The sequence below is a fragment of the Setaria viridis genome, chromosome 1, assembly GCF_005286985.2.
Source record: "Setaria viridis chromosome 1, Setaria_viridis_v4.0, whole genome shotgun sequence".
Lineage (NCBI taxonomy): Eukaryota > Viridiplantae > Streptophyta > Magnoliopsida > Poales > Poaceae > Setaria > Setaria viridis.
This window is the reverse complement of record NC_048263.2, coordinates 24,595,838-24,609,549: the sequence shown is the minus strand read 5'-3', so window position 1 is coordinate 24,609,549 and position 13,712 is coordinate 24,595,838. Positions and strand designations below refer to the sequence as shown.

The window sequence follows — 13,712 nt, the reverse complement described above, 5'->3', positions numbered from 1 at the left end:
TGCCACAATATCATACATTTATTAGGTATTATAAATATATTATTGTATAAAAATAGCTGCACCTTAAAAGACAATACAAAAGGGGAAAACTGTTGGGTGTCATTTTTAATTGGACGAGGCGGCGAGATGATCCAACCTAACATAAAAGGTACTCATTATGTTCCAAACTATAGTTAAGTTTCTTTGTCCTAATTAAATTTATCTAATTTTGACTAAGTTTATAAAAAAACATCAACATGTGCAATATCAAATTAGCTTCATTATTGTTCCACTTCCATCATGAAATATGTCTTTATAATACAGTTGGATGGTGTTATATTTTTCTATAAATTTTGTCAAAGTTATATAGATTTGACTTAAGATAAATAAAGGGAACTATCTAGAGGGACCATGGATTTTCATGGTTTATTTATGGCATGTTTGGCTGGTTGTCAAACATTGCATTGTCACATCAAACGATATCAGCATGTCCCAGTTCTTTAGTATCAAAATATAAAGTAAATTTTCCACGTTTCTTCATGAATTTAAGCTTTTTAGGCTAGAATAGTAGGCGCGCATACAACTCAATATTGATATATATAAGTCATGAGTGTTTGTTTTATGAGAAATTTTATAATTGTGGTTTATGTAGCGTGTAAATTTTGCTAGCCACACCCTTATATACTCATAGCTAGGCAAAAGACCCAACATTACTCTCTCTCTCTCTCTCTCTCTCTCTACGTAATATTATGATATATTAAATTCTTCGCACACTTCAGCCAGCAGCAAGAGTAAATTCTTACCACACTTCAGCCAGCAGCAAGAGTAATTGCTTAGCACGTCACCTGGGGTACTGTCATGCATTTGGTTTGTGCCATTCTTCCATACTCATTCAAACTGGAAACTGGACCCATTTCTGCCAAAAGCACGAATGGTGTTGAATTTTGCATCACTGGAAAGTTAGAAACAACTCGGTTCAACTCGTCCCATCTTTCATCTCTGACCTGACCACCCCGGAAACCACAGCCAAAGATGCGCGGGTATGTCAGAAGACAGTATTGGAGTGTTGTATCTGTGCAGGGCCCCTGCTGAGATTCCCTCTTGAACTTGCAGTATGTATTTACCGTATTTTCCTGCAAAAGACTGCATCCTGCGTACGTGTGCTTTAACAAACAAAAGCATGTAGCGCCACGCGTGAAAGAAATACAGCTGAACTAACAGTCTGATCATTTCCAAATACGGTCCACTGAACTGTCTTGGGGGTCCACTGTACAAAGTAGGTAGACAGTACGACCTAGGGAATGTAACATGAATGCATATGAATGAATTTGATCGCATAAGAAAAATTCCTTTGTATCTATTTGGCCATGGCCCATGGCAATCTAGCAGCATTAAAGTCCAGTTTTTACCATTTCAAAACACTCAAACTGCCACCCTCAGTAGTAAAACCAATACACATACTTCCAAATTCTTTTTTATAAAAAAAAGCAGCATTTATAAGAACACCATTTGACTGCATAAGACATCGATTTAATCATGTCCGTGATAGACAAAGTGTATGCCATTATCCAAATCTTCAGAATTTTCATTTTAATCTAAGTTGTTTGTTGTGCATTTTTTGTCAAGTTAAATTAGTTGGTTAAATGCAATTATTATTGAGATTTTTTACTATGCTTTTAAAGTATCAATAGTACTTGCAGGTACTTTCATTTCTTATCCTTCTTCTCACTATTTATGTACTTAGTCCCACCAAGTTGGTACTTATTGGTACTTCTCTTTAGGTACTTCATGGTACTTCCTTTGTTTCCACAATTCGATTTCGCTGGATGGACGGCTCTCATTTTTTTCAAGCCTTTAAAATTTCTATTATTAAAAATTAAAAAATTTGCAGCTGATATATTTTTAACCAGTTTATTGAACATTCTAGATAAATTTTAGAAAGCAAATGTTCCATGTATGCCTTTTGTGACTATGATTTGGCAGAGAATACCCTAATTAGTAGTTTAAAACCGACATATAGTTTAAAACCGACATAGAGTAGTAGTTCTATATGCAGAAAAAATAATGTACTATTGCGCAAGTAGCCCTAACTGATCTGAGGAGTGACACTTTCGCATACCTAGTTGGCAGTTGTATGCCAGCCTAGCTGATGTGTAAGGAAAATTTTGAACCCCCACATGGGGCCTGTGGGCCAATGATATTTCCACGGAAGAGCTTGGGCTCGTTTGGAACATAGAAATTTCACTTTAATTTTCCCTTAGGATCCTTGGAATTGAATTACATTTTAATAAGCATAATTTAGATATAAAATAATTAAGTTAATATAATTATACGTGAAATATATTTGTATATTATTGTTGGCCATATGAGAGAGATACTTATATGTTGCACTTCTGCTATATGCTGCACTTCTGCTATAGGGAAGTGAGTCGAAGAGTGTGCTATAAGTTGCACATTAGAAATATCGCATGAAGATCTATAGAATCAATTTTCATCTTCCACCCCATGAATTTAAGATAGGCTTATATCTAAACTTTAGAAAATTGTGGAATGCCACATTCCAAGATAATAGTATAGTAGATTCCAATTCCTTCAAAATGAAGGGATCCAAACAGGGCTTTAGTGGTAGTTGATTTACCGTGAGAATCCGGGAAAATTATCCGCTTTCAAAACCATGCCTATTTTTGAGAAATGGCACTAATTATCAAAAGCAGGCCAATGCCGTTACAATTTGCCCCTTGTTTGAAACACCCCACTAGTATATGTATTTTGCATGTACTTTATATGCATCGGATAGAATTGGCCTCGTCTTCAACCATCCATCTTTATCTGGTTGTCTCTCTGAACTCATAACCCTCTTATTTGGGGGAACTCGATGGATGCCAATGTGATCCTCCTCATTGACACGCTGTACGTCTTGGCCCATCTACCATAGGGCACTGCTTCTATTCTCCTCGCTAGTGGGTTCAATTGTTGAGCATAAGGGGGATGACCACCCTCCTTATTCGCTTTTATAGTTCTGTTCGTGGCTTGTTCGTTGCCACATATGTTAGTTGACGAGGACAACTAGGCAGAAATGAGATCCTAGATTGCACAAGCTTTCTTCATGGAGATCATCATCTTGATGGCATGGGCCATTTGGATCACTCGAAACAACTTCATCTTCAAACAACATCGAAGCAAGTAGGTCCTCCTTTAAGAATGAATTTGTCTTGGTTATCCATAGGGCAAAGAGCAAGTATTTCCCAAACATAGCACTATGGCTAGACATCTTATTGTGATTTTCTATTTCTTTTTCCCTGGTTGTAAAGTTTTTACCTTTTGTTAGTATATAACCAGTACGGTTACGAGCCCCTCCTGTCTTATAAAAGAAAAGGGCGGAGATGAGCGCTGGGTAGCCATTCTAGTGGAGCTTGATGCTTGCGTGTCACAACTAGAGGTGGCTGATGGATGAGGTGGGGAAGGTGCATCCTCGTGCTATCTGTCGCCAATTGGAGCATAATAGGATTCAATGGTGGTTCCTGTACCTTGTTGTGACTATTGAGGATGGTAAATTAGCCGCAGAGATGGATAAGCCGAAGGAGATGGGAGCATTGTTGTCTAAACTTTTACACAATAACATTAGTATGACTAATTGGAGATTCTTTTTGTAGCATCTGTGTTAACCTTCAGGACGCGTTAGAAAAGAAAAAAGAGGAATCTTAATAATCCTCAAAGAATCAGAAACATCATGCTATGAATCCGATAGACACTAATCACCACCGATAATTGTACCCATTAGAGCTATTATATTTTCTAAAAAATCCACTACTCTACCATTATAAAAACAATCTAAAGAGCCCTAAATATATATTTAAGTTACCTACCTTTGTAATTATGCAAAAAAAAATAATCTTCATCTACAATAATCGCCTATCTCACTATATAAAAAATAATCTTAAGTAACCCATTAAATTTACATCTAAATCACTCACATTTTCTATAATTAAAAATAACCTAAAGCTCTTAAATCTACATCTAAATTACCTACACATTTATGTATAAGAAAAATGTCCAGAATACATCAGTATATGAGTGTCTATTTACATATTTATGTAATTGTTAACATAGAAAATACCAACATAAAATGTGTATACACATGTGTCACCACGTAGATCATGCATACATGTTAAACACATACCTCAAACTAAAGGTTAAATTAAACACATATAGAGCTTCCATGCAAAGTGTAAAAACTATAAATGTGAATAAGAAAGTGTGTAGAATTTTTACTAACTAAAGTATATCACAACCTAAAGATAAGAACATATGTATATGGATATTATGTTAAAATATTTAACAAATGAGAGAACACAATGTAGCAGTTTTTTTATTAACCATAGGTCAAGGAGGAGCTATATTGTACCAGCACTGTTATTATGATTTCTCCAAGTGGATGGGCATATTTTGATAGCGTGTAATTAAACCCCATGAAGCTCCGGGGATATTCGAGCAGAAATACAGAATTATCGGCAGGCACAGCTCTCTCTCTCTCTCTCTCTCTCTCTCTAGCTTGCATGTTGCATGAGGTGAGGTGCTACAGCTGCTAGCCTGTACTAGCTAAAGGTACAGTAGCTATCTAGCTGCTGTGCTGGCGGGCGTAGCTGGTGGCGCTGAGCATGCACACCCAAACACTGCGACCTGAGCCGGCTGGCATGGCCCCCCTTCCTGCACAGATTCCCCTTCTGCCGAACCGAGGAGGGAGGAAAGGTTCCCGTCTGACCTCTCTCTCTCTCTCTCTCTCTCTCGTGTGTTGCAAACACCAGGCCGGCCAGTCCTATCTGTCTCAGTCCCTCTCTACACAGACATGCATCATGACCACTTTTCTCCCTCGCCAGAGACATACGAGACGCAGATAGAAACAACGGCGTCCCAGCTTTCCTGCACCCCGGCGTTTACCACCCCATTTGTCCTCGTTGCTCTCGTTCGACTATATTCTGTGTGTATGCATGCATATCCCCAAGATCAAATCTTTTAGCTCTACCCTGTTGTATGCGTGCACAACCATCGTGTTCGATCCATCTCACTCCTCTTGCTACGTACCTTCCAACATGCTGTACTGGACGTTTGTTTTCTGGTGCACGACCCCAAACCATCGTCGATTTGAGCTGCTCAATAGAAATAGACATGTATGATGTTGTCATTGGTTCCGAAAATCACCATGCTGCTTTTGTATATATACATATATACCTATAGAGCTATGCTTGGAAAATACAGAAATATACAGGAGAATATTGAAGAGACAAACAAGAAGGTTAGGGTAGAGTGGTGAAGAATCTCTTGTTACTTGTTTTTTTTTATTTTTTTAAGATGAGCATAGTACAATTTTCATTAAGAAGAAGAGAATTACAATGATGCAACTTTAGGAGAGACCCTAAAGTGTAGAGCTATAAGAACCAACTCCAACAACAGAAAAAAGGAACCACAGCACCACCACCACCACACTAAACACGACCAAAGACGCCTGAAACCTGTAGGAGATAAGGACATCACGAACGCACGCACAACACCAATTGCCTAACAACCCGAAGCCAGCAGAGGTAGAGCGAGAATGTCATGCAAGACAATACCTCCAAGGGAGGAGTGACGCTGGCGCCGCCATGGTCCATCTGTCCACAGAGGAGCAGACCAAGTCTTCACCTAGCAAAACCAAATGGATTTGATGGCCACAACAATGCCCCCCAGCGAGGTGAGCTACGTTAAGAAACGCAACCGTTGTCAACATCGGCGAATACCAGGCAAAGCTTTCGCTAAGGACCCCAAAACCAACTCCACGCAGCCGACCGCAAAGGTCTGGATGAGAGGCAAATCGATGGGATGGCAGCGAGCAATCCACGATGACGATGATGGGAAACATCCGCAGGCTAACGACCGCCATCACAACGACCAAGGGCCTCTAGCCTTGTAGCCCATGGAGCGGAAAGACGACCTTGAAGAAAACGACTGTGACCTTGTGGGGAAGGTAGTGGGGGAGAACAACCTTGGGGCCACCCGGGCACCCCTGGACAGCGGATCCGAAGACCGGCGGCCTGAACCTACCCCTACCGCCAGAGGAAGAGCGAGGATGCAGTGTGAAGGAGCGACCTTGTGCCACACCAGCCATCGAAAATAGCGAATCCGGTGACTCCACCTTGCGAGCTACAACAACACCGTCAATCCCCCGCCTCTTGCCCATCCTCCAAGCTCTAGGCGTCGTTCCCAGTGTGGCGGTAGCATCAGGAGCAGGGTTCGCCCTTGCCGGCCCAACCGGAGGCCACAGCAAGTCACAGGAGACAAGCTGCCTCGGGCTCGGGGAAGATGGTGGCCAGCGGATCCAAAGGAAGAGCTGGGGGGAAGCGACCTTGCGCCACGTCGGCCACCGGGAAGAACATCCGGCGGCTAGGGGACTGCCACCACACCCGGATGGCAAGGCCCCCGACCCGGGACGCGCGGATCAGTACCCCAGACAGCAGATTCGGTGATCGAGCCGGCCAGAGGGAGACCGGCGGCGATTGGCGACGGGCAAGCCGACGGAGGTGACATAGGGTTTGCCGGGGGAGAAGAGGCCGCCGCCGACGCAGCCCAGTGGGCGCCTGCGACAGCGGCAATGGCCGGACGGGTGGAGCGGGTGGGGGCCAGCGGCCCACGGCCACCGCGCGCTGCCCGCCGAAGCTCCTCTTATGGCGACCATGGCGGCTCCGGCGAACAGGAGGCCAACCCCGACGAAGTAGGCAAATCCGGCGAGGAGCGTGGCAAATTTGGCAGCCGGGAGGACGGACCAGCCTTCGGCGCCGGCGGCGACCTCTACCAGTGGAGGGAGACACAACCGTGTTGGGGCTGCATGAGGAGAGAAGGGGAGGTGGACCTCGCCGCCGCACAGGCTTCCGATGGCTAGCTCTGGCGGCGGCCTGGCTGGGAGAGAGGGGGGCTTGGTGGCGGCGGCGGCGAGGTACCGCCCGTGTCCAACCTCCGTTCAGGTTCCCTAAACAAACAGTTCTATTTTTTTTACTTGGTTACTTGTTTAGCTGTACTTTGCTGGGACGGCAGATGCCTCTCAAAAGCATACCTCTTTTGTTTGATGCGTTTGTTGCCTTGTTCGTAAGGTTTCAGACTTGTCTGTAGTTTCACCGCCTTGTCATGTGTTGTGGACTTGTCTCCTTCCAGCCAGCCTTTTTCTTTTTTTTTTAGTTATAGGTGAGGAGAAAGCTCTACAAACATGCTACTAATTCAGTGCCTCTTCTTTTCTAGGTTCCAAGTTGGATAATGCTTCAACACCCTGATTAAATGGTATCTTGCATAAGAAAAGAAAGAGAAAGAACAAACATGCGTGCTCCTCCTAGAACTTGCCGAAAACAAAGTAGGTGTAAAGCATAATCCACTTTGCAAGTTGCTGCTTTGTTTCATACGAGTCCCTAATTGAAAAGGCCCTGTCCCACCATTATATTACTCCACAGTAGACACTAAAGCCAATGCAACCAAGCATGTGTTCAAGAATAAAGAATCAGCACAAGAGCTAGATTTTAAGTGTCGATAACCACAAGAGTAATGTAAACAATAACGTACTGTCCCCGTTTTGAACAAGGATAGTACAGTACTAGTTTGTATAATACAAGACAAACATTCCAGTTCCACTGACGAGAGCATAGCACACCAGCACAGTTGCTGCACGTGAACCAGCTGCAGCCTGCAACCTGATCTCACTCCCTGCCTCCTCCCCATATCTTCTTTTTTTTTTTGGAAAAACTCTCCCCATATCTTCTTACAGAATACAATGCTACAATAAAAAAACAAAATATACATATACATATGTATATACACATATATATAATTATATCTGATCTTTTAAAAAAGAAAATAAAAGTATATCTGTGGAGAATCTAATAAGCAAGCATATGTTTCTCTCCCCTCATCACAATCACAAGTGAGGAATTTTGGTTGGCAGAACATGCATGGCATGACAGGTGCAGGCAGGGCCGGCGTCAGATACGGATGAGCACAAGCTAGCTAGGACCGGAGGGGAGTAGTCGAGTAGAGCTCTAGCCTGGCCGAGCTGAGGTAGCAGCAGAGCAACCAGCAATGCAGCAGCAGGCCCGGCCAGGCCAGGCGCATCGTCTGTATTCTACTACACATGCACTCGCTTCCAAGCCGCACACCAAAAGAATATGGCACCGCCAGAAAACAAAGCAGCCCGGCCCACCAGTGGTTGGTAAACTTGTACACCATGCTGGATCATACACATTCATAAATGCTGGTATGGTCTGATGTACAAGCTACCAAAGCAAGGGCATATATATAATCCACATGAGATAATCCATGCCTGGAAAATGCCAATGCTAATGCCCAATGCCAAACAAACAAAGCTCAGGCACAAAATTGGTTATTCTTGAAGCTGAGAGGGTAAATGAAGAACAGAGCAAATGAAGAAGAGGGGTTAGTCTCTCTCCACCTTGTTAGAATTTCAGAAGCAGAGGTGAAAGGGAAAAAAACAGTGACATCCAGGGAAAATACAGTAGCGAAAAATGAAAAGAAGGAAAAAAAAAAGAACTCAGGAAAAGATTGTTCTCTGCTCCCATACATTGGCAATTGGCGTACAATGTAGCAGGAATCAATGGCAAAGATTGGATTTGGGGACCTCTCTGCAAGAAAAACTAGTCTTATCGAAGATCTACCAAGGCCTAAGCAACAGAGCTTGCACGACTGCGAAGAGGTCCCCCTACAATTAGCGAACTACGGCGCCGGGGCGGTTGCGCCGGCGGCGGCGATGAGCTGGCTGGCCCCATCGACCTCAGGCGTAGCCGTTGCGGCTGAGGTGGAGGAGGCCGGAGCTGCCGCACTTGGGGCACACGTCGGCGCGCTTGGGCACCATGAAGTACATGAAGCAGGCGCGGCACCCGGCCGCCACGAGCACGTGCCCGGCGCCGAGGCCGCCGCCATTGTCGCCGGAGCCGGACTCGTCGGTGGGGGAGAAGGACGAGAGCGTGGACGAGACGGCCGAGCCCCGGCTGCTGCCCGTGCTGCTGGAGCTGCTGCTCGTGGTGCTGCTGCTCTCAGCCTCGTCCTCGTCATCCTCGCCGTCCTCTTCTTCCTCGTCCTCGTCCTCGTCCTCTTCCTCCTCGTCGTCGTTGTCGTAGCCGCTGTCGTTGCCGGCGACGGCGCCCCGCCACGCGCCGGCGACGTCCACGCCCACGGACGACACGGAGGTGTAGCCGGACGACGGGGTGGACGCGCGGCGGGTGCGCCGGGACGCCGACGACGTCGAGCGCGGCGTCGGCGAGGAGAAGGCCGACGTCGTGCGCGGGTCCACCGTCGTGCGGGTGCCGTCCTCCCAGTTGATGTAGTACACTTGCCCCGTCTGCACAAATCAGCTCAGATATACACATATATACATCACAAATCTGCTAAAAAAATGCAAGAATGTACAGGACTCCTAGCACTTGGATTACAAGAATATGCAAGTACACATTTGGGCAGCCTGCAAGAGCAATTAATGCTGCAGCCACAGCCTAAGTGAAAACTTAGTGATGCACACAAAGTACTACAGGGGATTGAGCAGATGACCAAAACTCTGGATCAAATGCCATTAGTATCATCTTTGTTATGTTCTGTTTGTCTGCATATAACACACGAACTAGTGGCATTGTGGGGGGCAGGGCACTATGCAGGTATCGGGGAACAGATTGCAGCATGGCAGCCGGGAAGGGCTGGAAAGGAGGTGAACACCACCACACATGCCTTCACGAACATCTTCTTTCTCTGGGATGGAAAGGAGCTTTTCAGCAAAAGCTTGCCGATGTAAGAACTTTTTGCCTATGATGATGTTAAAAAGATGCTTTCTTTCATTGATTCTCTGAATTTCTGAGGGGAGAATCAGATGCAAACAATGCAACTTGGCTTCAGGATGAAAGTAAACGCGGGGGGAACATCTTGAGTTGCGTATTACAGGCCTTTTCAGCTAATAATTATGTTGTGTGCTTGCTTGTTCAGAAATAAGTGGGTCAGAAGGCAAAGGCATGGGCTCCAACGCAAAGATTTCTCTGGCGAGGAAGCACTGGTGTGCAGGTGATTAAGCTCGGTGATTACGGCCAGGACCAACAGCAGAGCACTGTGGTCCAGAAGAAATCCGCGGCCAAATCTGGAGTTCCAGATAGAGACAGATTAAAAAGGACCGGATACGCAGGGGAGTGTCAGGATTGAGAAGACAAACAGATCTGAACTTGGCCTTAATTAGTTCCCTACGGTATGAAATTGGACAAGCAGATGGAACAAGAAGAGCGCATTCATGTCCATGAGAGGCTTTGCAATCAACGCTGAAAGCTCCAATCTTTCTGGGCTCGACCCAGAACCAAAGACAAGTTATTCTTTCTTTCTTTCTTTCTTTCCGAAGAACTGAAACGAAATAGGAAGGAGATCAAATTAAAGAACCGCCAAGGCGTGCAGTGCCTGCCTGGCTGGAATATCCGCGCGACTAATCAAGAACAAGGAGAAGGAAATAATCCGGAATCTCTGGTCAAACAATCCGTCACCAAAAAACAAACACAGGGAAGGAAACCGAAGAACAAGGAGGAAGAAGCTGATCTGAGCCGGGGGCGCGCAAGGCAAGAATCCAAGAACAAGGGAACAAAAGAGGGGGGACAGGCCGGCGGGAGCGAGTTAATGAAGGAAATCTTATCCCCATCCGACCGGCCCTGCTCGCCACTTTCGCCATTAATGAGGGAATGATTGATCCATCCATTCCGGTTCCAGCAACGCGCCGCCGGGCGTCCGCACCTACCTCGGAGACCGTTGGCCATTTATGGCCAAATGATTGGGAAACCCGCGCGCGCCACCGAGGAGCTAGCCTCGGTGGCCATGGCGGCCGACCCACCCCGGCCCGTCGCCCGTGACCGCGAGGATGGAGGAGGAGAAGCCGATAGATACGATAGATAGGCAGCGACATACCCGGATGTCGAGGCACTGCTCCCAGTGAAAGGGCAGCGCGACGTCGGAGTTGAGCTCGACGGTGACGCCCTCGCTGTCGTCGCCGCCCTCGCCGCCCCGGCGCCTGCCGCTGCCTCCCCGGCGCCGGCCGCTCCCGCCGCCACCGCCGCCGTTGAGGGAGCAGTGGCGCAGCGAGGAGGCGATCATCTCGATGTTGGGGGCAGTAGTCATCAAGGCCAGGGGGGTGGGGCGCCCCGGCCGGCCTGGCAGGTGTGGGTGGGAGTGGGAGGAAGAAGTGCGCGAGAGGTATGAGAGAGCGGGGGGAGGGGGCGAAGGGAAAAGGAGGCTGCTTTTCGCTGCGGTGGTGTTGTGGGTGCGAGTGGGGGGCAGCGCGACGCTGTTGCCGCTATGCGGGCTGCGCCTCCTTGTAGAGCGAGTCCCGCGGCAGCGGGAGGGGAGGGAGGGGGGAGGCTGGGTGGGCTGCAGCCGCCCACTGTTATATACTGCGAGGCCATGTGTAATCCTTGGCTCATTTCTTGATGAGGTATCTTTGGTCGATTTCTTCTTTTGTTCCTCCTAGCCTTGTCACGGGTTGTTTTATTTTGGCAGTGTTATGGGCTTTGGAGGTTCAAGCATTGGTGGCTTGGCTGTATTTGGGTTGATACATGCTCTTCTGTCGTTAAACTGTGCTAACGGTTTATTTACACTAGTCTATCAACCCATATTTTTCCCATGGGCTAATATTTTTAAAATATTGTATTTCAAAATTATTTACAAATTAAACTCCTAGCTAATAATAAAAAATTTACCTACTACTCTCTCATTTTTTTAATACTTCAATGTAATACTTATATAAATGTGTACTTATCTTTGTTTAGATATGATTGATTTTTAATTTGTAATTACTTTATACATGTTTTCAACCACATTCATAATTTTTTTTCATTTTATCTCGCACCTCCATACATTACGTTTAGCATAAAAATCACATCACTTCTTTTTAAGTTATACTTTATAATGATATGCATGAGTAAATTGGATGAAGATTATGGGGATAATTAGATTATTTTTATAATGGTAGAGCTCGGTAATTTAGATATAGGTTTAGAGTTTATTTTAGAATATTTTCATAATGATACTGGTGGGTAACTTTTACAAAATATTATAGACCAATGCCTATGATTATTAGAGTTTACAGGATTGATGTTTGATGTGTTCTGAATTTTGTGACAATTTATAAGATTTGTCTTTCTTTTTTATTGTGTCTTGTGAGAACTAATGTGAAGTCTTCAATGGAAAAAAAGGCCACATTGCTCCAAAACTATCACCTTGAGCTACCTCTCATTTGTTAAATATTTGAACACAATACTTATATAGATATATACTTATTATCTTCATCCGATTGTGATAGATTTTAGTTAGTAATTAGTCTATAATGTTTCCATCCATATTTATAATCTTTAACTTTTCACTTTGCATCGCAAGCATGCGCTTAAATTTATTTAATGGATCTTAAATTTGAGCTATAATTTTAGCATTGAAATCTATATTCTCATCACTTTCTCCAAATCTTTCTAAATGGTAACACATACGCATCATGCGTATGTACATAATTATTATATCATATACCAATAGTGTAAGAAATAGACGATTCATAATATATTTTTAAGTAAGGTGATTTGGATTCAAATTTAAGGTTACCTCATGTTGTATTTAATATTGGCATATGTGATTAATATGGATGCAAATTTAAGGGGGTACTTTAAGTTATTTTTTAAGTATTACTAGTGCGCAATTTAGTTGCAAATTTAGGGGGTTATTTTCAATTATTTTTATAATGGCAGAACTGGGTAATTTTGATAAATATTAGGGGTTACTTTAGTTTATTTTATATAATAGTAGAGGTGGGTAATTTAGATATAGATTTATTTTAGACTATTTTTATAATAGCATAGGTGGATAATTTTTTTAGAAAACATAATAGATCCGATGCCTACGATGATTTGAGTTACCTATTGATAGCTAGATATTTTGCTTTTTTTAAGAATTACTATAATTTCTCTCTTTTTTTAGAGTGTCCACCTAAGATCATAGGTGACTTCACCTGGAGGTTTCAAAAGAACCTCCAATTAATAATAGTAAGATGCATGGTATGAGATTGTGAGAATATAAAATCTACGGGGCCAAATAAGGTCATATGTTAACATGAAGCCATAAAACTATACATTTTTTTTCATTGAACATTAATATTTTTGAAATTATTATAACTTCTCACCATGATTTTCAACTAACGAATGAATTGACTCTGGTCTAAAAAAAGGTTATTTATACTTACAGGAAAGGTATAGTTATCACCTGAGCAAAATAGGCCCGGCCCGAGCCCAACAGGTAAGCCCAGGCCGACACTCATTTAGGGCCGGACGTGGCGCTGATTTTCGCGGCCCAAAAAAGTAGGTGGGCCCGAGCCCAGCCTGAATAATAAAATGAATTAAATTTACTCTAAAAAATGATGGGCGGCCCAGCCTGAGCCCAAGTCCGGCCCGAATCAGGCCCAATTTTGTTGGGCTGTTGGAGTTAATGGGCGGAGATTTTGGGCCCCAAAGAAACTGGGCTTTTTGTTGGCTTGGCTCAAGCCTAACGGGCTAAGCCCAGGCTGGCACTCATTTAGGGCCGGGTGTGGCACTGATTTTCACGGCCCGAAAAAATAGGTGGGCTGAGCCCGTCCTGAATAATTAAATGAATTAAATTTACACTATAAAATGATGGGTGGCCCAGCCCGAGCCCGAGTCCGGCCCAAA

The 13,712-nt window shown here is 44.4% G+C and overlaps 1 protein-coding gene across 1 annotated transcript; it reads right to left on the bottom strand.

Moving 5' to 3' along the window:
- Positions 1–8,399: 8,399 nt before the first annotated feature.
- Positions 8,400–11,372, bottom strand: LOC117848934 (protein CURLY FLAG LEAF 1). Its single transcript, XM_034730561.2, has 2 exons — positions 10,936–11,372; positions 8,400–9,349 (listed from the first exon to the last, which is right to left on the bottom strand). The coding sequence occupies exons 1-2, from the start codon at positions 11,143–11,145 to the stop codon at positions 8,783–8,785; spliced, it is 777 nt and encodes a 258-aa protein (XP_034586452.1). The 5' UTR covers positions 11,146–11,372; the 3' UTR covers positions 8,400–8,782.
- Between the last annotated feature and the right edge of the window lie 2,340 nt (positions 11,373–13,712).

What these genes read in the sequence shown, in the direction of transcription:
- LOC117848934 (XM_034730561.2), bottom strand. Translation starts at nt 11,145, where the DNA reads ATGACTACTGCCCCCAACATCGAGATGATCGCCTCCTCGCTGCGCCAC. An exon ending in AGCAGTGCCTCGACATCCGG is followed by an intron (nt 9,350 to 10,935) that starts GTATGTCGCTGC and finishes TGATTTGTGCAG; the next exon opens with ACGGGGCAAGTGTACTACAT.